General features: G+C 48.1%; 9 protein-coding genes across 9 annotated transcripts; 5 read left to right on the top strand and 4 right to left on the bottom strand.

Moving 5' to 3' along the window:
• Positions 1 to 242: 242 nt before the first annotated feature.
• N7474_001661 (SGNH/GDSL hydrolase family protein) lies at positions 243 to 1,091 on the bottom strand (the record flags this gene model as incomplete). The annotated part of the gene is made up of 1 exon (XM_057193076.1): positions 243 to 1,091. One exon carries the CDS (start codon positions 1,089 to 1,091, stop codon positions 243 to 245), a length of 849 nt encoding a protein of 282 aa, XP_057058029.1.
• A 238-nt stretch (positions 1,092 to 1,329) lies between these two features.
• N7474_001662 (sodium:solute symporter family protein) lies at positions 1,330 to 3,617 on the bottom strand (the record flags this gene model as incomplete). The annotated part of the gene is made up of 4 exons (XM_057193077.1): positions 1,330 to 2,631; positions 2,687 to 2,964; positions 3,017 to 3,278; positions 3,330 to 3,617. 4 exons carry the CDS (start codon positions 3,615 to 3,617, stop codon positions 1,330 to 1,332), a joined length of 2,130 nt encoding a protein of 709 aa, XP_057058030.1.
• A 1,238-nt stretch (positions 3,618 to 4,855) lies between these two features.
• N7474_001663 (sensor histidine kinase) lies at positions 4,856 to 6,556 on the bottom strand (the record flags this gene model as incomplete). The annotated part of the gene is made up of 5 exons (XM_057193078.1): positions 4,856 to 5,243; positions 5,297 to 5,652; positions 5,770 to 6,304; positions 6,397 to 6,458; positions 6,512 to 6,556. The coding sequence occupies 5 exons, from the start codon at positions 6,554 to 6,556 to the stop codon at positions 4,856 to 4,858; spliced, it is 1,386 nt and encodes a 461-aa protein (XP_057058031.1).
• Positions 6,557 to 7,012: 456 nt separating this feature from the next.
• Positions 7,013 to 8,263, top strand: N7474_001664 (TauD/TfdA dioxygenase family protein; the record flags this gene model as incomplete). The annotated part of the gene is made up of 3 exons (XM_057193079.1): positions 7,013 to 7,244; positions 7,295 to 8,053; positions 8,109 to 8,263. 3 exons carry the CDS (start codon positions 7,013 to 7,015, stop codon positions 8,261 to 8,263), a joined length of 1,146 nt encoding a protein of 381 aa, XP_057058032.1.
• Positions 8,264 to 9,051: 788 nt separating this feature from the next.
• On the top strand, positions 9,052 to 10,590 carry N7474_001665 (SNG1 family protein; the record flags this gene model as incomplete). The annotated part of the gene is made up of 1 exon (XM_057193080.1): positions 9,052 to 10,590. One exon carries the CDS (start codon positions 9,052 to 9,054, stop codon positions 10,588 to 10,590), a length of 1,539 nt encoding a protein of 512 aa, XP_057058033.1.
• A 430-nt stretch (positions 10,591 to 11,020) lies between these two features.
• On the top strand, positions 11,021 to 13,561 carry N7474_001666 (putative alpha-L-rhamnosidase C; the record flags this gene model as incomplete). The annotated part of the gene is made up of 1 exon (XM_057193081.1): positions 11,021 to 13,561. The coding sequence occupies one exon, from the start codon at positions 11,021 to 11,023 to the stop codon at positions 13,559 to 13,561; it is 2,541 nt and encodes an 846-aa protein (XP_057058034.1).
• Positions 13,562 to 14,001: 440 nt separating this feature from the next.
• Positions 14,002 to 16,025, top strand: N7474_001667 (uncharacterized protein; the record flags this gene model as incomplete). Its single annotated transcript, XM_057193082.1, has 3 exons — positions 14,002 to 14,889; positions 14,960 to 15,372; positions 15,446 to 16,025. 3 exons carry the CDS (start codon positions 14,002 to 14,004, stop codon positions 16,023 to 16,025), a joined length of 1,881 nt encoding a protein of 626 aa, XP_057058035.1.
• A 2,762-nt stretch (positions 16,026 to 18,787) lies between these two features.
• Positions 18,788 to 19,801, top strand: N7474_001668 (endochitinase 2; the record flags this gene model as incomplete). Its single annotated transcript, XM_057193083.1, has 1 exon — positions 18,788 to 19,801. The coding sequence occupies one exon, from the start codon at positions 18,788 to 18,790 to the stop codon at positions 19,799 to 19,801; it is 1,014 nt and encodes a 337-aa protein (XP_057058036.1).
• Positions 19,802 to 21,440: 1,639 nt separating this feature from the next.
• Positions 21,441 to 22,841, bottom strand: N7474_001669 (putative zinc metallopeptidase; the record flags this gene model as incomplete). Its single annotated transcript, XM_057193084.1, has 1 exon — positions 21,441 to 22,841. One exon carries the CDS (start codon positions 22,839 to 22,841, stop codon positions 21,441 to 21,443), a length of 1,401 nt encoding a protein of 466 aa, XP_057058037.1.
• Between the last annotated feature and the right edge of the window lie 159 nt (positions 22,842 to 23,000).

The following is a 23,000-nucleotide window of genomic DNA, read 5'->3' on the forward strand; positions in this document are numbered from 1 at the left end:
TAGAATTGGGGTCCTGACAAGTATATGGGATTTAGGATACCATGCGCCATCCACAGGAAAAGTCTTGATTATTTTGTCACTGAGTTGCATATTTAGAGCTTTAATACATCTCAATTCGACTCGTTGCAAGTTAGTAAGCTAATCTTCGTACGTAAAGGTCGGCGTCACCCTATCCCGGAAGTTGATTTAATCCAAGCCGTCACGGCCATGGATGTATATGAGTAGTTAACAGACAATGAACTCTACGATACACCCTTTTGGACCCTTGCAAGTAGAATATCTGCTACTGCCTTCATTCCGTCGAGATTCGGGTGAAGGATGGGTCCACGTCGAATCACCGATGAAAGATCAAACCCTCCAACCCAGGGTTCTTTGCTACCAAGTGCGTGTCCCAAACTTAGTTCGTGGACTGGTACCCTCTCGCACCAGTCACCCCTACTTTTCGCTGCAATGAAGTAGGCATTTTGTAGTTTAGACGCGATTTGGCGATGATATTCCAGCCTCTCTTGATCGAAGGCAATATCCTGACTAGGGCGTGTGTCAGGTCCAAGGACAGCGAGGTATTCGACAAGAAAAATGCGAGCTTTGGGGGCTCGTTTGTGTATTTCATCGAGAACTTCTCCTAGTCTTTCAGCTAATTCACTTGGAGACAACGGGTCAGACGTTTGTACTGATGACTGAGAAGAAACAGCTGATCTCAAGGCCCTTAAACCTCCGATGAGGGCACTTGTAATTGCGCCCGGTATAGTTGCAGCCCAGGCGTCGTAAAGCATGCCACCGATGTAGTTGATGTCGTTTCCACCGGCGGTAACGGTTATAAAATCCACATCTTCGGGCAGATTGGAGAGTTGGGTCGGGAAGGTTTGTTTAGATAACGGGGCAGTTTGTTGATCCACTGTGATGTTGAGAAGGGTTGCGCCAGAAACAGAAAGGTCGGTGAGCTCGGCGTTCAGCTGCTGCGCTAAGAGATGAGCGTAATTCTGCCCTGACCGCATGGCAGCATGTGGTCCGATTTGGGGAAGGATGCCGGGTCCAGCGGCAAATGAGCTTCCCAAGCTTGCAATATGGAGCTTCTTATTTCCAGACTCCATGATATTATCAGAAATCCCAAATAGCAAAGAAGAGCAGGGTTTTCAGACTCGTCGTGGATTCTGAGTTGTGATTCCCGAGAATGACCGGTTTTATTTCTGGAGGCCGAGATTCTCGGGGGAATTTGAGGCCGATTCCGGGAGGGTTTACATGCAGTAACGCGTTCAAAACAATCGCACTCCCCAACCTAAGGACCGGCTATATATTTGGAAAGAGACATCCTGATGCACACCAGAAAAGTTAAGGCAGCTTGCCTCGATTGAAGTACTCCAGAGAAGATTTCGAGACACCTCTAACTCCTCTTGCAATTGCATGTCTTCCATCGTAAAGAGGGAAGACCACGACAGCTCCAAATGCACCAAACTGCCAAATAATGGCTACTGTCGTCCAGCCAGAGAAAAATGGCTTCGTAAATATGTAGTCGCGGTATAGTGGAAGGGGCCAGGCGACAAATGTGACTAAAACAACAATAATAAAGAGTATCGAGGCAATCTTTAGCCATCGATACAGCTCCTTCAAAGTTTCTTTGTCAAATGGATGCTGGATATCATCGAGGCTAGCTGGAACTGCTAAAGTAGCCGACACAGGGCTCTTCTCTCTGAGTGCACCAGTGTCCTCAAGGTCAATGGTGTTTGTAGGTTCTGACTGCTTGCTAGCAGGCAATGGCTTCATAGAGCCAGCTTCTGACGAAGACTGCTCTTGCTCGCTAGATTCATTGAGAGTGCTCGTGTATGATCCGGCATGAAGGTGAGCTTCGTCCGCCAGTTCAATGCGCAAAAACTCGCGCCAATCAAATTTATGAGGTTTGTAAAGCGACAGCACGACCGAATATAGGCCGGGCGAGAAGAACGATGCGATGGCTGCATAGAGCGCCGGATACTCGTTTGAGGTGGTATCGATATTGATGGCACCATACATTGACTTGGCAGTTGCAAGCCAGACGGCGAGGCCTGTGAAGAATCCGAGGACAGGAGCAACAATTGCAGCCAAGCGAGTTTGACGTGACCAAAACAAGGTGAGCACTAGCGGGATGATACCAGGGCATGAGATAACAGGGCGCAAGTAGTTGATCCAAGTCATGTTGGCGCCTCCGTAATTCATAGCAATTGAAATGCCAGTGATAAACACACCATGAATAACGACTGTCAAGTGACTCACTCGGACGAGCCTTTTGTCTGTCACTTGTGGGTTGAGGTATGTTTTGTAGACATCGTAGGAGAGAATGCTGCTGACGGCAATCAAAGACGAGGAAACCGTGCTGGTAAGAGCCATGAAAAGAAGGAAAAAGAATCCGATAATTCCTCTATCTCCGATAAGAGCCTTCAGAGTATATGGCATGACCATGCCCATATTAACCTCGGTGTCAGTAAGCGGACCGGGGTAGGTAGGGAATATTGGCGTATTGTGGATCGCTCGAGTCGCCAATCCAATGACGGTTCCTAGTCCCCATGGTATCCCGAACACCGCTAGTGCAGCAATTATGTAGCCGGGAACCGTGGCTCGAACTTCTGTTGCAAATGATTTCTGCCAGAACGCGGTATCCTATTTGGGATTCGTTAGCTGTGACTGTGAGCATATTTTGATTCAAGAAACTCACCATAACGACGAGGGCCAGGTTCCCGAATTTCAGGATCAACCCCCAGATGATGGCACCCTTTGACTTAAAAGTGAGAAGCGATCCTTCGTAGTTCCCGGAAACATAATTATCGTTTGCTGTAGCTACCACCTTGTCGTAAAGGCCACTCAGTCCTCCAACTTTCGAGTTGGTTAAGACGGCAAGAGTGAAATAGATAATGAGAATCAAAGCAATTGCAGTATGTAAGAAATCGGTCAGAAATGTGGCTTTGAGACCACCCACTGCTGTATAGAGTACGACTATGAAGTCTCAGACCGTGCCCCAGGTAAAAGCGGGATTGTACAAGCTTACCTCCAAGTGGAATGAGAATAGTTGCTGCGACAAAGTTCATCCCAGAAACGCCATAGATAAGCTGGGAGCCCGTCATGATCATTGAGGCGCATCCAAAGACATTGTTCACCAGATTGAGTCCGATAAACGTTAGATGGGCAATCCGACCATATCGCATTCGAACAATTTCAAGTGATGTATGCGCGTAGGGAACTCGAATTTTCGCCATGACGCCCAGAGCAGCCATTAGTACAATTTGGAAACAGAGACCAGATCCCCACCACTGTCTTCGTGTTAGTCATTGCGAGGACATAAATAACAATGTTTTGGATACCAGAGGAAGCGCCAATCCATAACGATACGTCATTGCGGCCGCCAACACCGTTTCATTGATCCACATCCATGACGAGAACACGGCAGAAGCTGTCAAGCCCGTACCGACAGATCGATTTGCAACCATAAACATCTCACTCTTCCCGGAATCCTCTGACAGATAAGCCTTCTGTACTCGAATAGCAACGAGAATAACGCCGCAGAAAAGAACTCCAAGCCCAATGAGGAGGCCATAGGCTGCTCCCTGTGGTATCAGGGCCAATTTGGCCGTGTCTATTGTGTTGGACATTGTCTGTGCGGCTGAAAGAGCTCACTATCCCGAGGTGGTGGGTGAAATATTTATTGACTCCCAAAAGGCCATTGCATTTTGGTTATTTAACCTTGCAGCTGCGTCAGACCAACGCATAGCCAGGTCCACTCGGCAGTTGCGTGCAACAATCAGACTGCCATGTGGTCGGTGCTTCTTACGTCGTCTGTAGCCCAAATTGCGTTATGCGAAAACGGAAAGGGAGCCAACAGGTCTAGGCACAACGCTTTTCGAAAAGGCAAAAAAGGCGATGATACCATTTGAAAAAAAGTGAACAGAAATCACTACGAATAATAGGTGGGCCCGAGGGAGGTTGTGTTAGTATTGCGTGTAATCATAAAGCGATGGCGAAAAACCGACTCCCTATCACGAACCAACAAAGGACATAGCGCTGCTCCACAACGGCACCAAAAGGAGACTATGGCATCATGTATCGGCCGATAGAAATATTTGACATCCTCCAGGATAATGACGGGATGAGGCTGGTTATATACGGAGGAGTTGTCTAGACAGATTGGCATGGTTAACACCATAGTAAATGTATTATAATTTTCTACACCTGGATATTTCAACAAGTACAACATAATTTATAGAATAATATAGACAGACTTGATAGAAATCAAATAATATTTTACCATGTTTCCAAAAAAGATACATTGCTACCAGGTGCCATGTATGTATCTGAGCCCCGACACCTCGGAACTCTCAAATCTTATAAACAGGCCAGATATGATCTAAACAGTACTAATATATACTGAAATTTTAGTTATATTAAGCCTGAGCTGCAGGAAATTGAGACAATTAATTTATTATTCATATTGAGCTTCTTCTATTTCACAATATATGCATTAGCTGACGGAGCGTACCGAGGGATAACGGCTTGACTATGTAATCATTTACCCCTGCCTTCAAGGCAGCCTCTTGGGTGGCATTCGAAGCAACTGCCGTTATAGCCAAGACACAGGACGGATTAAGACCTTTAGCTCTCTCATATCCGCGTATCTTTGTAGTTGCAGTAAACCCATCCATCACGGGTATTGATATATCTGATACTGCCAATAAGGTATCCACGTTGGAAGACTTCCAGAGCATGTTGTAAACTTACCCATCAAAACAAAACCGAATTGTCCATTGGCATGACCATATTTTTCAACAGCTATCAATCCGTTCAAGACCGCCTCATAATGGCAGCCAAGTTTGCGCATGAATGTAGACATGATCTAGTTGCGCAGCAGTGAGCTAGACAATAAAGGTGACACAGGATTCGGCTTGCGCAACGATTTCAGTAGATATTTGGGACTTGAACTCACCTTGAGCTTGATATCATTATCATCCACAATGAGGACACGCACAGATTTTTGTTGGGACTCGGTTTGGTGGACGGTGGACTCAGATCGTCCGGAAGAATTGGCAGCGGTAAGCGGGGATCCGTAGGGAGAGGTTTCCGAATTGCTCGTAGGGCCTTGCTGTGCCGATAGGAGTAACGTTTGTGGATGACTTGTTGAAAAGGAAGATATTTGTGCTGAGTCTATGGCATCAGGCTGAGGCGGCGGCTCGTAGATATTCGTGAGCCTTTGAGCGGCGTCATGGAGAGTCTTCGGTCCAAATCTGTCCTAGCAGTTAGTAAACGAGACCATTCGACGGGATATTGTTGGATGTACGGATGTAAAACGCGAATGATATTTGCAGGGAGGCAGTCGGAAAGAGACGATGTCTTTCCGCTGAGGACAGTGAAGAATTTGAACCTGTGTTTGTAATCTGTTGTAGGCAGTTGTCCATCTTTCAACAGGGAGTTGAGATTGGCCTCCTCAACGATGGCGACTTCGCCATAGCCTTCTTCAGGGTGTTTGCCTAAACAAATCCGCCATCCTAATTGGTTTTGAAACACTTCATGAAGAGCGCTCTGAATCGGGAGTTTCCGCTTTGCGTCAACGCTCAAGATGCCGGTCGGGGTTTCCTTCAAATTTGGAGAGGCGTTGAAGCCAACCAGATGTGCTCGGATCGGTATTGGTGCTCTCTGTGCCATTCAAATCGATGTATGCGGATCCGGTAATTGAGCGTATTGAGGTGTGTTGAGAGACTTCAAAGGTATGTCTATGTCGACTCTCGTTCCCACACCTATCTCACTTCTGACGTTGGTAGACCCGTCAAGGGATTTCACCAGATTCCGGACAATGCAAAGACCAAGACCAACACCTTCCGATGATGAATCTTCCTTGGCGAATGGAGAAAAGGGCATGTTCTTAAGATAGTCCGTCGAGATTCCTCTGCCAGTGTCCCTGACACATAAGTGGGCAAATGAAGAGCTGGACTGAGCTTCGGGTCTCGCTTTTGATAATGTCACTTCAATAAGGCCAGCCTTGGTCCATTTGATTGCGTTGCCAAGAAGATTGATCAGGATTGTCTTCCAAGCACCAGCCATAGATCGGACCTTCCAGGAAAGGCATTGCTCAATTTGGATGACCATTGAAAGTCCATCAGAACTGCTAGGGCGCCCATGGCCTGTTTTAGGGACGGCAGGGATGATAGACGTATCAGCAAAGGAGGTGAAAGATCCAGAGCTTCGACCAGCGAAAAGAACCGTCGCAACTTCATCAATTAATGCACCGAGGTCGAAGTCTGAATTTAGACCAACGGGGCCCTCTTCAATTGTGTTGTCACCCACTTTCCTAGCAGTTGTTAAGTCTCTAATCTTAGTGTACTCCAGCCTGTCAACGTGTTGACCTAGCGCTCTGAAAGTGAAAAGTATCGGCAAGCTCACAAATGATCTATCATGTCTAGCAAAGTCAAGCCTGACGCTACTACCATCTTGACCAGCTCATCCTGAGGAGGTTGAAGCGTTGTAGACTGTAGCAACTCTGTGCTGCCAAGTATACCGTGCTGCGGAGAGCGAAGCCCCCTCTTCCGCTAGTCAATGGCATCAACAAGGGAAGCAGAGTGCTTAGCGCAGATAAATTCAATGGTCACATTTATACAAATGCCCAATTTGTGATAGTGCAGCGTCGCGCAACTTCTAGTCTGTATCGTGCCATCACTCCCGTACCACTGAAAGTCAATGGATTACATCTGGACCTTTCATTAGCAGATATTTCATTATTTTCGGGGTTGATTGCGAATAACAGCCACTTTCACAAAGTACCCAGAAAAATCATCACCCAACCACAACAATGACCTCGAAAGGTGTGCTTTGGGCGGAAATTTGCGAGATCTGTATACACTTATCCAAAGCGGGGTTGCAACGTCGGATATCGGCATCGAACTTCAGGTAATACTTCGTGAAATAAGAGTATAAAATGAACATCTATCCTCCTGTTCTCCTGACCTTTCCTCAGTTTCGAGATTCTAAATTCTCGACAAGTACATTCCTCTTCATAATTATGGCTCCCTCTATCACCGAGCCCGCTGTACCTGCAGTCCATACTGTAGAAGGCAAGCAGCCCCCTTTGAAAGGAACCGAGCGTGTGCCTTTAAAACTGAATGGTGCTCTGGATGCCTTTGAGTCATTCGATGTCACACCAATCATTGGACGCGAGTTTCCCAACGCAAACCTAAAGGACTTCCTGCGTGCTCCGAACTCCGATGAACTGCTTCGAGACCTTGCAATTACCGGTCGGTGCTAATCTCTCATAATGCTTCCCTGCTAATGGATATATTTCAAGTGTCCCAGCGAGGAGTTGTATTCTTCCGAAAGCAAGATGGTCTCGACGACGACCTGCAGAAAGAATTGGCTCAGCGTCTTGGAGAGCTTTCGGGTAAACCGCGAACTTCGGGGCTACATATTCACCCCGTTGCAAATTCAGGCCGAGATCACAGCGTCAAGGATGACGAAATCAGCGTGATCAGCTCACAGTTGCGGCAGAAGTTGTACTCATACCGTAATACTCGCAAACAAACCGCCAGAAGGGAATGGCATAGCGACATCACTTTTGAGCCCATTCCAAGCGACTACACAATTTTGCGTTTGACAGAGCTCCCTAAGACTGGTGGTGGTAAGCATAAGACATCTTTCTCATCAGATTTGCAGAGCTCATGCATTAGTCCAGATACTCTGTGGGCTTCTGGCTACGAGGTATACGACCGCCTTTCGCGGCCATACCAGAAATTTCTAGAAGGGTTGACTGCTACGTATGCACAGCCTCGTTTCAACCAGGCAGCTAAAGAGAGCGGCTTCGATATTTATAGCCAACCTCGCGGCGCCCCTGAGAATGTCGGAGATGAACTACGCGCTGAACACCCAGTAATCCGCACCAACCCTGTCACAGGATGGAAAAGTGTCTTCGCCGTGGGCAGCCATGTTGAAAAGATCAACGAAGTGACCGAGGAAGAGAGCAGACATCTCCTCGACTGGTTTGTAAACTTGATTGTTGAGAATCATGATCTGCAAGTGCGCTATCGTTGGCAAAATCCCAATGATCTCGGTATGTCATCTTATACTTCATTTTGCGGAGTACCTATATCTGACATATGTAATAGCTATCTGGGATAATCGGTCAGTATATCACGCAGCGACCTGGGACTATGAAGAGATCGGTCCACGGACTGGTCACCGCGCTGTCGGTCTTGGAGAAAGGCCGTATTTGGACCCAAAGAGCACTGGAAGACGGGAAGCGCTTGAGAAAGGCGAATAACCTTATCCTCTATGCATGCTATTTCCGAACCACGTGCGACTGTGTCGGTAAATGGAAAGACTGCGCCAGCAGTTATTGTGCTTAATATATCACTATATTTTCTCACGGTTTTCACTCATTGAATTAATATACCACCGTTCTTCATTCCATATTTCAGAGCAGTGTATACAGAATCAGAGCCACTAATTGGTTCCGAGTCCGATGCTCGCTCGAATGTAATATTTATTCCTGAGAAACCATCCTATTCACCTTGAGGTCTACGGCCCCCGGCAGAAACCGGGTGGGCGCATAGTGAATTAAACATTCAAAAGCAGACAGAAAGCGTACGTCAATGTCAAGGCGACCGATCGACGGAGCTAAAAACCGGGGTGGTCGGAAGCTAAGATGTAGATGGGGCCACCAGGCCCCAAGTGTGGGACGTAGCACCGCTTTCCCGACCCATATTCGATTGCGTCGTAGGCTGGTATGGTCGACTGTTTCGTGCGATGAGATAGCTAGTGAAGATGAACGTTAAACGATACAAGAAAAAGCGTAAGTAATTTCAATCGCAATTCCACCGTCATCGTGTTCTTAAGAAGGGGGAATGCAGATTCCAGCGGGGAGGATCAACAAATAGGTCGCGACCGTAAGTATTAGCCGGGCCAGGCGAGTCCTCCGATCTCAACTTTATTTTCTGACCAAAGCTTATGATTCAATGACTCAACTCAACTCCGGTCCACCATCACTTTCTCACGACATTTTCCCTATCGCCCTGCAGATGACACTGTTCAAAGTCGGCTGCGCTCAACATGCCTTCCATGCAATTCTATCCCAAGGCGCGTCAGCCCCGGCCTAGCATTCATCATCCCTCGGTTCGGCCGCTTCGAATGTCGGTTCTCAAAGCGGCTGCCATCAACGGTCTCTTGCTGCAATTTCTTTTCCTTGGGCTTTTTTGCTATCTATTCGGATCTCTTTTCCAGCAGACCACACATGTTCATAACATCAATGTTCTCTTTGTCGACTACGATGGCGGCGCGGTCGGCAGCGCAGTTCGTGCTGCGAACCAGCAACTCAAAAGCCCGGGTTTCCCGTCATTGATCGAGCGACCCACGCAAGATTACCCGCAGACTGCCAAGATCGAACACGCAGTCTGCGACATCAAATACTGGGCAGCATTTTACGTTGTGTCCAATGCCTCCGATCGGCTAACAGCCGCACTTGGAGGTGGTTCGGCTGCTACTGCGTACAATCAAAGCGACGTTCTCTCATTGGTCTGGAATCAGGCGCGTTACCCGACTGTGGCTGACTCCGCTGTTTATGAGAGCCTACAATCTCTCGCCCAAGCCGCGAGAACTGCTTACATTCAAGGTGGCGGGAAACGGATCATCCAGGCCCTGAACAGCTCCGATCCTGCTGCCATTGCTGTCTTTTCCAATCCGTGGACCTTGTCTTCGATCAACATACAACCGACTACACAAGGATCACGACTTATCTACAACACACTGGTGATCATATTGATACTCATCCAAGAATTTTTTTTCTTGGGTTCCATCAACGGTCTCTATCAGCAGTTTCGACTCTATACGGCTGTGAACCCTCGTCGAATTGCAATCGTTCGCCAAATCCTGTCGGGTGTCTATACGTTCTTGGGTTCCCTGTGTACTACAGGCGCAATCTGGGCTTTCCGATATGGCTGGCACGTAAACGGCAGTCAGTTCGTGCTCAACTGGATGGCATTGTGGCTCTTCGCACATTTGAACTTTTTGGTTCTCGATGTTTTCAGTATCTGGGTCTCTCCTCCGTTTGTGCCAATGGCACTGATAACTTGGATTATACTAAATGTAACTTCGATTCTTCTCCCATTTGAATTGTCGCCTGGCTTTTACAAATGGGGCTATGCCTTGCCTGCGCATAGCGTCTTCCAGGTTCTCATTGACATCTGGTCCGGTGGCTGCAACCCGCAGCTCGGCTACGCACTCCCCGTGATGTTTGCCTATGAGGTTGTCGCACTTGTTCTCAGCACTATCGGTGTGTATAGGCGTGCACATTACGCTTCAATTAAGCAGGAAGTGGATGAGAAACAATTACACGAGCGAGTCGAGGCAGCAATCGCGGAGCAAGAGGAACGTCAGCTGGAAAGAGAGACAACTAGACCAGAGACTCTGGGAAGTGAGACTGAACAGGAAGGAACAACTGCTATGCCGCGACGTGGAACTGTCACAACACTTGAAGACCAAGAAGAGTTGGCAAGCAGAATTCGACGCGAGATTTCCCGCCCTGAAGTTGACAGGGTAGTCACCAGTCGTGAAAGCATGGGTCCCTGTTTTGATTTGGCCTTCACGAAATGATCAAGACCTATGTCGTTTAGATGTAATATTAATTCGAAAAAGACAAGCGTTCTATTTTCTCTTTCTCCTTTCTCCGAATTATTAGGTTCTCTTCGGTAAGCCAAGCGAAATTGACGAGCCTTCTGTCACGATCCTTCTCGTTCCCCAAATTAATAGATTGTCTTTAGTAAGATGTTGCTGAAAACAGCATAAGGTTTATTCTAAGCTTTTCTCTATACCTAGTGGAACTTCTTTTTCGGAAAGTAAATTGTTGTAGATGCAACGTTGCGACTGCTCGGGTTAATTAGGTCCGGCGTTGTGCATGTCAACAAAACTTGGTTTGACATATAATCGTAGCTGAGGCGCGATCGACAGGACTCCATCTTTCCTCCTTCTACCCTCAAGAGATGCACATTTGAATGCCTTGGTTGTCAAAATTTGAATAAGCGCCATGTTATTGCTAACGACATTTGTCTTGCCATTATTGTCTGCGGCGAAGACCGTTCAATCCTTCTCGCCAAAATCTTTCCATCTTGGTTCTACAACGGCAATTGATGGATTTGAAGCCTACACAGAAAGCCTTATCACATTGGATGAAAACAATCCTGTGCTTACCCTCGACTACGGCTCCGAAGTTGGTGGTTTCCCTTTTGTGGAAGTTCAAACCCCTAGCTCAGCTGTCCAGGTTCAGTTAAAATATTCTGAACCATACGATGGTCTTGAATTGCCCCAAAGTGATGGTCCTTGGTATTATAACCCCCTGTCCGTCAATATTTTCGAAATGGAGATTAATAGTTGCTATAGGCTGTATGTCAATGGGCTGATGAATTCTTTCCGCATTGAAACTTTCAATATCACCGAATCCGGAAAAGTCCAGTCATTCTTTATTCAAGGTGGTTTTCGATGGCAATCTATCACCCTTCTAGGGGATACTTCTCTCACAATCAGCAAAATTGGAGTTCAACCTTCGGTAGACATCAAAGATCCCGAATATCTGCCGGGGAGCTTCTCTACCTCTGAGGATATGTATCAAGATGTATGGAACTTGGGTGCACGTGTCGTGCAGGCAGCCTGCGTGGATGCTGGCTCACAGCCCTCTACCTGGGAAGTATCTGATCAAGGCACCCTCATCCGAGGCCAATATCCCGCTGTTTCCGCACTGGGCAATGGTTTCGGGAATTACACACTGGATTTCTCTACCAAGATATATACTGGAGGTACAGGATGGAGAGTCGCTGGCGGTGCAAACGGTGGCTACGGTCCTTACTTTGTGTTAACCTCCAACCGGCCGGGATTGATCAGTTCCAATATTACTGCACTCCCACAAAACAGCTTGATTGCAGGCTACGGGTTTAGTATCATAAACCAAGCCATTTTACCTTCAGCACCCCCGCAGACCTATTCAATCTCTAACGTAACAATTGAGGATGGCATTTGGTACTCCATTCGCACTGTCATCAATTCCACGGGATACGCGATCTCTGTGGACGGCCAAGAGATCGCCTTTATTGAGAATGAACCTTTTACCAGTTATGTGAATGGAGCCTGGGGGTCAGGGAGTCTGACTGATGGTACATTTGGCTTTGGGCCCTACCAGAACCAAAAGGCGCATTTCAAGGATGTCAAGGTGACTGCACAAAATGGAAGTGTGATCTACACAAACTCTTTGACATCAAACGACATTCTAGAGGAGTTCGCGATCGCAAGCAACAAATATTCAGTTTGTCTTGATGGTGCCAAGCGAGATCGAGAAATTTGGATCGGCGACTTCGCTCATACTGCGCGTATAATTGCAAGCAGTAGCGGCCGCTTCGACTACATCCAGAACATGATCGACTTTGAATTCGACTGGCAATATCCACCTGGCCCTGCACATGGTCTTGTACCCATTCAGGCTTACATGGGAGCTGGCAAGCAGTATCGCGAGGTTTATTATCCATCCGAGTTTGGAGAAACAGATTACCAATTCTTTTTTCTCCTGGTGCTCACGGACTACTTTGCATTTTCTGACGACAAGGCACGTCTGAGCAAACATTGGGACGGAATAAAATTGTTAGTTCAGACTCTGGTTGATCGCTACTATGACCCAGCCTCTGGGCTTATGGCCAGCCCTGATGCGTCCTGGTTCACGGCGCAGGGCACCCAAAATGCGACAGCACCAACCGCCCTATTTCTCGTTACCCTCAACCAATTGGTTAATGTTGCCACCGTTTTGAACGAACCACAAACTGCGTTGTCCTGGAACAAGATGGCAGCTCGACTAGGGAATGCCATCAATACTCTCCTGTGGAATGACGATTTAGGTGCCTACAGCTTGTCACTCACTCAGCCCAGCGATAGTGCTATACTTGCAACTGCGTTCACGATTCGGGCTGGCATTGCGTCTCCCTCACGTATTGCTAGCAGTATCGCTCGCCTGTCTGATGTGTTTCTAAAAATCGGTTACAAGGACAATTCGGCCGCAAGCGATGCTTCCAGTACGCAATTGTCGCCAAACACCCAAGGCTTTTTATTTGAGTCGCTTTTCATCGCTCATCTACAATACAATGTGTCCGCAGAGGCAGTTTTACCAGCGATTCGAAATTTGTCTGAAGTCTTTTGGCCCAAGATGGTTACTCAAAATGAGTATTTTACCGGCGCGCCTTGGGAGTACCTCTATCAGGATGGCAGTCCAGGGATTGGCATTTTCACGAGCCTAGGTCACCCTTGGGGAGGAGCAGCCACATACGTATTCAGTAATTACATTCTGGGCGTTCGATCGGAATGGAACAATGCCATTGGAAAATACGAGTGGGTTTTTGATCCTGCTTGGGACATTGCCGAGGGACTTGGTCTTGAGTGGGCGAAGGGTAAGATGCCGCTATCATCTGGAGGGTATATCGAAGCCGAGTGGAAGACGTCAGGGAAGGAAGGAAAGGCCACAGAGCCCTCAATGACCGCCACTGTTGTTGGAAACAAGAACGTGAGGGTCAACATTAAGAAGAGGTTTTGAGTGGGAATTGAATTTCAAGCTTCTCATAGTGGAATATCCCAAAGAAATGTCGAAAGATATCTAATCGCTTCCCTTTTGCAAATATACGCTTGTCATTCCATATGGGGACGACAACAGAGCATGATGGCATCCTCCCTCTCTCGCCCAAACACACACACACATATACACGCTTTTTGCATCTGTCCCTTCTGAATTGTCGGGAAGTTCCGAAACATCCCCTCGCTTAATTTCCAGTAAGGCCTGAGAGTCCCCTTTTCCCCGCGCATGGATCACCTTTTTGCGGGGAAAGGCTGCACTTCGGGTTGTTTATCACCGAGACCATTGAGTCAAAACAAGGGATTTGGGTTTTGTTAAAACTTCCAAAACAAGTACAAATACCTTCCAATATTCGTGCAAGTCTGCTTAACCGTAGTGCTACTCCAATTCTGTGAGAAACAGCAATGCATATCAACAGTTCTTTCAAAGACATTCTGATACCTGCACTTCTGTTGTTCTCTAATTTGAGCGAAGCATGTTGGGGCAACATCACCTGCAGTGGGCCACTTGAGGCGTCTTTTCCTGGCCCCTGGGAGAAGTATATGTACTCACCCGCGGCTCGCGTGGTATCCCCCAAACGGATTCTCAATGCAAATAATGATCTCGTGAAAGTGTACTCTGGTGCTAGCTATCTTGCGGGCAATGGGTCTCTACTTGTCTTTGACTTCGATCAAGAAGTTGGGGGTTTAGTGACCATCAACTTTGAGACATTGGGACAAGGTGTCGTTGGGCTTGCTTTCACGGAAGCCAAGAACTTCACTGGATTTGTCTCGGATGAAAGTAACGGTGGCTCTGGCCCTGATGGTGCGCTTCTTATTGATGTTTCATCCAATCAGTGGAAAGAAGGAAGCTATACTACGCCTCTGAGTAAGCTTCGCGGAGGCTTTCGATATCTCAGCGTGTTTACGCTCACAAATAGCACCACTTTTAATGTTACCCTGAACACTGTCAATGTTGAGCTTGATTTTCAGCCATCGTGGCCAAACTTGAGAGCTTATGGAGGTTATTTTCATTCCAGCGACATCTTGCTCAACCAGATCTGGTACGCTTGTGCGTATACATTGCAGACAAACAGCATCCCGCCCGATACTGGTCGAGTCTGGCCTGCGCCTTCTGAAGGGTGGCTTAATGACGCCAATCTGGGCCCTGGTGACAGTGTCCTAGTGGACGGAGCCAAACGGGACCGAGCTGTTTGGGCCGGGGATTTAGGCATTTCTATCCCCAGTGCTCTTGTTGGACTTGGCGACCTCCAAGCTAGCAAGAATGCGCTTAATATACTTTACCTCAACCAGGTAAATACTGTTTCAATTTGTGACATTTGCTGCAAGTTGAAGTGCAAAGCTAAGACACCAACCATGACAGGAGCCAAGTACAGGAGAGTTGCCAGAAGTCGGTCCACCAATCAATTTCTTTGGATCTGATACCTACCACATGGCAGCAATGATAGCAACGCACGATTATGTTTTGTACAGCAACGACCTTGCTTATCTCGAATCAATTTGGCCGAATTATACGCAGGCAATGGCTTTCATAACTGCCAAAATTGATGACACAGGACTACTCAATGTTACCGGAGCATCGGGCTGGGGGCGATCCGCCACTGCAGCAGGGTATAGCACTATCGGGAACATGCTTATGTATGGAACGTTCAGATCTGGCTCCAGCCTTGCAACATGGCTCAAACAGCCACAATTGTCAGCCAAATGGGATCAGATGGCATCGAAGCTAAAGGCCGTCGTTAATTCTGCAAACTACAATTGGGATCCTGCAGTTGGGTAAGCATAGTTCCACTCTGTTCTCCCGTGTTTTGATCTTTAGCCTCGGAATCTAATAGCAGCATACTAAAAGAGCTTTCAAAAATAATCCGATGGATAATACAATATTCCCCGAAGATGGAAATAGTATGGCTTTATTTTTCAACGGCGCCAACTCATCCCACCTTACCAAAACGAGCGATTATCTCACCGCGAACTGGGGACCTATTGGCGCAAGGGTCCCTGAATGTCCTGGTAGTATATCTCCATACGTGGAAAGCTACGAAATCAAGGGTCATCTAAAAGCTGGCAAGGCAAAGCGTGCCCTGGATTTAATGCGTCTCAGCTGGGGATGGTATCTGAAAAACCCAATGGGCACTGGGAGCTCCATGATCGAGGGTTATAACGAAGATGGATCATTTCTCTATACTGCAAATGAAGGTTATGACGGAGTCGGCTCTTACCCATCTCATGCGCACGGATGGAGTACTGGTCCAGTTGATGCTTTGGTTTCGTATGTTGTCGGCCTTCAACCATCTGCTCCGGGGGGAGCAGGCTGGACTCTGTCCCCCCAAACTGGAGACCTGGAATTTGCTGAAGGTGGATTCACAACTCCACTGGGCAAATTTTCAGCCAGCTGGAAAACTGGACCTGCTGGGCTTACTATCCAGTAGAATGTTCCGAGGGGGACTGTTGGCAAGCTGCAATTGGAGATGACGACTTCGAAAGGAAAGGTCTTGGTGGATGGACATGAGCGCGTGATGGAAATGATGGACCATAGCCGGAACTTGTTCGAGACAAATGTGGAGGGTGGAAAACATACAATCCATGTTGCGAAGTAAGGCCTGAACGTGAACTGCCCGTCAGCTACACAGACAATATATTCCGTAAGACTCGAAAAAATGAAATGTAAACGGATCGTATTTGAAAGCAAACAATCCGACCTTAGCACTGCCTGAAAGCTAATAATCACTAACGCTGCTTAAAAGGGTGAGCTCATCGCCAATGTCCCCATCGGTCCCCATCTCGTCCACTTGCCTTCTCCCTCGATGAGTCGACATTGTATGTTGCCGACTCTAACTCCACTTCAGGCAAGCCTTTGAGTCATTATGCCACCAGTCTGCGAAACCTATGGACGTTTGATGTCAAGGGTTCGATTTTGAGTAACCCAAGAATGATATATCAGACGGAGCCTGGTTGGACTGATGGACTTCAAGTGACGCGGAATGGATACGTGTTGGTAGCAGCAATGGGAGGAGTGGATATCATTGATCCGACGACTGGACTATTACTTGACAAGATCAATACGCCCGACGATATTGTTGTAAATTTGGAACGAGGGCCCCGCAGAGGAGATTGTGGAATGTGGCTGTTGCCTGGACAGAACTACATATACAGGGTTATGATGAAAGAACATTAGCCATACTTTTCTGCTTGATTCCCGATTTTGTCTGAATTCTTGCCCATTTCAGCCAGGTAATGTTTTGAGTGATACCGTTTAATGTAGATGCCATCACTGCCTCGGCAGCGCTATATTGCAAAACATTATAGCTCAGAACGCATAATCCAGTAGAAATATATATATCGTGTCATCTACAGGGCTGATTTGAGTCATGCTATGGCTGCAGACACTTACCGGGGGGTGAGGGCGCAGAACATATATTTCGCAATGTCCACATTAAACCACTCGCATCCACCCAACAGGGACGATATCAAGATATTATGAATGGTACGAAGGGCACATAGGGAAAAGCTGCGTAAAGCAGGTGGCTCAAGTACGGTTGAGCGGACGGGAGCCTTCTTCTCCACTCCCTGGCCGTCGTATATGCCGAAAACCTGCATAATGTACACATTTCAAGGTCTTTGTTGTATGCCGAATTCCCTACACCGCTTCGAATATCGTGCATCACAATATTATCATCAAGTGTCATGGCCGTGCTGGGGGGCTGCAAGGATATGTTTCTAGGAGACCTACCATTTCCTTCCAGGTGCATACCGACTTCAAATGTTGGTATCACAGTGGTAGCCAGGTGGAGGGTTGATGAATACGATGTCACTTTTCGGTCGCGCGATGCTTGAAGAGTGAGATGTAGGGTGATAATTGTTCTAGAGTTGTATGATCGCCATGCCGAGTACATACGAAGGGATATCATGCCCGGTACATCCCCCCAAATATGTCGCCCGCTGTTGCACCTGAAGTGCGTTGCCAGCTGATAAATGGTGGATGACTTGCAGATTCCGCGGAGTATATACTACATCGGAGGGATGACGGAGTGGCTTAGTTTTTGGCTGGTCTAGGAACAAACCATTGAGCTTGGTATACTGTTCCGGCCCCGTGGACTGTCAGTCCCCCTATGACCAGTCAGAAACGTGGAAATTAAGGATCGACTGTATCTCAAACGCCGCGTGAATCAGCCATGTAGCATCTGACCCAAAGTAGAATCGCTCGTGCGGGGCTCCACCCGTGGGGTCCACCAATGCCGATAGTGCAGATGAACATCAAGTCCTTGTGCTAGAATCTTCGAGGAATTTAGTGGCTACTACTGATTTGACGGGTTCTACTGCGGACTTCACCGTTTTCTTTCTTTGGCTAAAATTGAGGAAGAGATGTTCGTTGAACCTCGTGATATCCCCATGCCCAAGAATGCTATTTCGAATTACAAAGTATTTCTGGCGTGGCCATTCTCGTCAGCTGGTTTGAAACCATCTAGCACCCAGTTTTTTGACCAGTGTGACCTGGAATTTATTGAGAGAGGACCGGGAAGGGCCGTCCAGGGATCTCGAAACTGTTCGTTGAATTTACGTTGTAACCTGTCTAAAATAGGTGCACTGTCCAAAAGAGGCACACCCGGGTAGATCAGTTCTTTGCTGTGGCAGACTTTGACCCTGTCGTGAGGGCTTCGCGTTACATTTCTCTCATTCGAAAGCTTCTAGACATCTAAAGAAATGTGACGGTGGCGATGACCGAGTCAGGAAAGTACAGTAATCTTCATAGCTGCGCCGTGTGTCGTGCCGCGTGCCCTTAGCGCTAGTTATCGGAATGTCACGTCTACCAGGGAATCGATCGAGGACCGTCGTGCCTCACGCGGTGAAGTGCAACCCTCCTGTGATAGATCTCGACCCTTTGAATGTGACCGTGCGTCTTTAGCACATCCTACCTCTAGTGGATACTTCGGAATGTACTGGCTAAATATCTGAACTCCATTTACGGGTCCTCCGCGATCAAGAGGACATAAATACAGCTCAATCCCTCTCGGTTCCATCTTCTCTTTTCATCATCGGCCTTCCAACACCGGCTACTCGACTATATTCTCTAGGTTCTTGACGAACCTATCAATTTTTCATTCCTTTGAATAAAGAGTTGATCTCTTACAGAGTTGACCTCTGCCTACTTCTCATTCCTTTTTTTAAACCCAACTCATATTTTTCACTCAAAATGAAGTATTCCGCTATCCTCGCTGGTCTGGGTCTCCTAGCCACCTGTGCATCGGCTGTACCCCATAGGATCAGGCACTATCCCCGTGCTGATTCTGGCGCACAGAATGTTGTCTACTGGGGACAGAACGGTGGCGGTGTTGAGGAAAATAACGACCTGGCCTCTTACTGCAACGGGACTTCTGGTATCGACATCCTTGTCCTGGCCTTCCTGTATCAATATGGCAATGGCAACGATATCGCGTCCGGTATTATTGGACAGTCGTGCTCCATTTCCGGAGGCACTGGCGAACCCTCGCAATGCGATGCTTTGGCCTCAGCAATCAAGACATGCCAGTCCGCCGGCATCAAGATTATTCTCTCCCTCGGCGGAGCCGTTGGTGCGTACTCGCTGCAGTCCCAGCAGGAGGCCGAGACTATTGGCCAGAACCTCTGGGATGCCTACGGCAACTCGGGCAATGGCACTGTGCCCCGTCCCTTCGGTGATGTCTACGTGAACGGTTGGGATTTCGATATCGAAGCCTCAAGCGGCAACCAGTACTATCAGTATATGATCAGCACGCTGCGTTCCAACTTTGCTTCTGACTCCGCCAATACCTACTACATCACTGGCGCGCCGCAGTGCCCCATTCCCGAGCCCAACATGCAGGAGATTATCACCAACTCCCAATTTGACTACCTCTGGGTCCAGTTCTACAACAACCCCGGCTGCTCTGTTAATGGTGTCATCAACTACGACGCCTGGGTCGCCAACGTTGCCAACACCCCCTCCGCCAATGCCAAAATCTTCATCGGTGTGCCTGCTGCCCCCGATGGCGCCACTGGCTCGTCCAGCGGTGCTCAATACTACCTCGAGCCAAGCGCCCTGGCAACTCTCGTCGGCAACTACAGCAGCAACCCTCATTTCGGCGGAATCATGATGTGGGCCGCCGCCTTCTCCGACTCCAATGTCAACAATGGTTGCACCTACGCCCAGGAGGCGCACAGCATCCTCACCACCGGTTCTCCCTGCTAGGCTAGCTCCTAGCCCCTCCAAGTCAAGTTGACGCCACATTCGTTTCTGCCGACCCCTGGATTGGGTCTTGGCTTATTCCAGTGATTGCGGGCTGTTCTCCCATCCAGTTCCCTCGCTAAATCTTGTGATAAATCATTTCGAGTTATTCCGCGCCTCCCCCATTGAGGAAGCCCGAGTCTGCCCTTTGCATTAAAGGTCTACTCAACCCATTCGTGTACATATTTACGATCCCCAAGCTTCTTTCATGAAACATGATCTTGCATATTCTCATTTAAAGTTGACAACTTGCATTCGAGTATTATTCCTATGTAAAAGTTCCAACTCCTATTCGCTATCACTTGCAAATGACGGTAAGAGCCATCTTGCGGGCGGCACGTGGGAGATACGGTAACACACATCCTCGTCAGGGCGCATGATGCTATTATTTGTGTAACATGAAATGCTATTAGGGGCGATATCTCTATCCTGACTTGAATGCAACAGCAATCCAACGAAACGCTTTATCGCTCCAGAACTGGTCACTCGTGGGGCCAGAAGTCACAATGCAGTGGTAGTCTGAGGCTATGTGTCCGCGGGACAAGATGCCTAGAACTTCAAAAGATCGACAGTATGACCAACATAAAGACTGGTGCCAGTTCTGCAAAGCCGAACCACACGCAGCGGCAGAGGCAAGCCTATCACATATGTTGCGGTTCCTGGTGTTGCATTTACTCCAAAACTGCGGGGCTAGTTGATCCTGCAGGTACCAGAGGGGCTTAGTGGATGTCCGTGCTTTAGAGGCGCACCACCCCCTCGGGCCATATTCCCATTTGGTTTCGTTTCACCATCTCCCTTAGTCTAATCAGCCCGGTCAGTACGAAGATGGATGCAACACTGAGAATGATAATAATGGGGCCATTATATACACCGAATCCAATCAACCAGTTTCTTCACCTAGCCGGCGGTGTGCAGCCCTCCGCGTGGCTTCGGCTCTGGCGGTACCACACTCTTGGCTAGAAAATGCGACTTCAGGTATTATGATGATCATTAAATAATCTATATAAAACTTCATGCGAACATGTTTGGTTTGTCCAGTGGAGAATTTATTAGTTCGTGTCGGAAGTATATTGCTAGATTGCCGGGTCCCGATATGAAAAATTATGGATCAGAGATGGGGTGCAAATCACCGAAGATTTCCGGGCCATTATGGAGATCTTCTGGAACGTTAAATGTGAACAATTCTCCGGCCTACTGTATCCTTCGTTTTCCGGGGCTCTTGGCACACTTGCTACCGTAGTATTCACCCCGCGGCGTGCTATGGCCGGGGCATACCGACTTGGGATAGTATAGTAAAAGGTACAGTCTAGCCAGTAGTGGTCAAGCGGCTATGACAATTTTGCAGGCGAGATTGAGGGTCAGGGGGTTCTTAGATGGGGCAATAACCATTCAATTGGTAGTAGTTAATAGGTTCGTTAGTTGTGACAAAATACAAAACGGGATAATACAAGTCATTTCTCCATTCGAAGACCAGCTGGCAAATGTCGATACTCGCGTGTGGATAGAGCATATCAATCGGACTTGACTCGATGTGACACTACCATTAAACCAATTAATACCTCTAGTAATAGTATAAGTCACATATCAGCAACACACAGGATGGCTATGCAAATTGATAACGAGTATCTAGGCTCCAGCCAGCCAGAGCAGCGGGCTTCAGCCGTCCACCCGACACAACATCTCTATTCAATCTCGCCGGTGGATCCCAGATAACATCTGCCACTCTATATCGTGGACGGGACACCTCACATCCAGTCTCATCTCGATCGTAAAACAATATCAGGTCAGGTACGTCGCCTGGTCTCAAGATCAAACCTGAAGCAGATGGCAAGCCAATTGCCTTTCGAGCACGAGTTGAGACACATTCATATAAAAGCTCCGCGTCTGCCTGTGTACCAGATTGATAGATTCCAACACCTAAACAGGCCAAGAAGAGCGGGTCGGGCGATCCCCAGGGCGTGAAGGCGTTGCCGACATTGTTCACTCCAAGCACGGCGTCGAGGCCATATCTCCGGATCATTTCTGGGACTTGTAGAGTGCCTCTAGGCCGGTGGTGGGAGCATTGACCACTAGACGCGCTAGGCGAGGATGCCATGTACAGGTCACTTGTTGGCAAGCCCACAAAGCTCACGGGTAGATCATGGTCACAAATCTCGCGTGCAAGTCTATCCCATTCGTCGTCCTTGAACAGCGTCAGGCGCGTACAATGTCCCAGCATGACACGCTTTGATGTGGAGTTTGTCGTCCAGCCAGATTCACAGAGGGTCTTCAAGACATGCCAAACCAATGCTTCCTTCTCGGGATCCAGGTTGTAATCCAGATGGAAATCAACATGTTTTCCGAGCTGGAGAGCACGCCCAATGGCCCATTCGATATTTCTCTTCGCAGCCTCGACGCTCGACTCAACGTAAGGCGTCGTTCCGATCACATCGATTCTGGGGTAATTGCAAAGCGCCTTCTCTACGAGACTCCTATTCTCCTCTCCAAACTCCCCAGAGAAGATCGGGTCTTGTGCAAAACAGGCAATCTGGATCTCACACGCATCCTTCCACTGCTCCTTGAGAGCAAGACCCGCTTCTAGACAAGTAAACTTCACGGTAGAATCTACCTCAACAAATGCCCGCATCGCAGTCACGCCGGCAGAAACCGACTCGGCCAGTAGCCATTCCCCTCTGCGAAGAAGATCTTCACGTGTGAATTGCTGTTTAGCCTTCATGGTGAAGGACAACGCCTCCTGGAAGGAGCCCGTTGAGGGCAGCAAATGTGCATACTCGGGTGCACTGTGGACGAATGCTTTGTCAAGATGAATGTGTGGATGTGTTAAGCTTGGAAGTGCCAGAGGAGGATTTGAGATGTCCTCGGACGAGGGCGGGGTGATGGATGTGATGCTGCCATGTTTTGAGGCGTCAGGGTATCCGATCCGGATGTCCCAGGTGGAAGAACTTCCGGCTAGTCGGATGCTCTGGATAGATTTGATGCGGTCTGTAAGTTTGGGTGATGGCATCGCGATGATGTGTGTAGCGTGTACTCTGTGGCGCCGGAGATATAAGGCGGCGGAACTCGCCGATGTGGATCGCTATCTATACTGTCCCCCAACCCCCAGAATGTTCTTATCAGCTTCATTAAAATGAGATTTTTAATGGTAGAGGCATGCTCGAAATAA

This window comes from Penicillium riverlandense (assembly GCF_028828495.1).
Source record: "Penicillium riverlandense strain IBT 135883 chromosome Unknown utg000001l_segment0_segment0, whole genome shotgun sequence".
Taxonomy (NCBI): domain Eukaryota; kingdom Fungi; phylum Ascomycota; class Eurotiomycetes; order Eurotiales; family Aspergillaceae; genus Penicillium; species Penicillium riverlandense.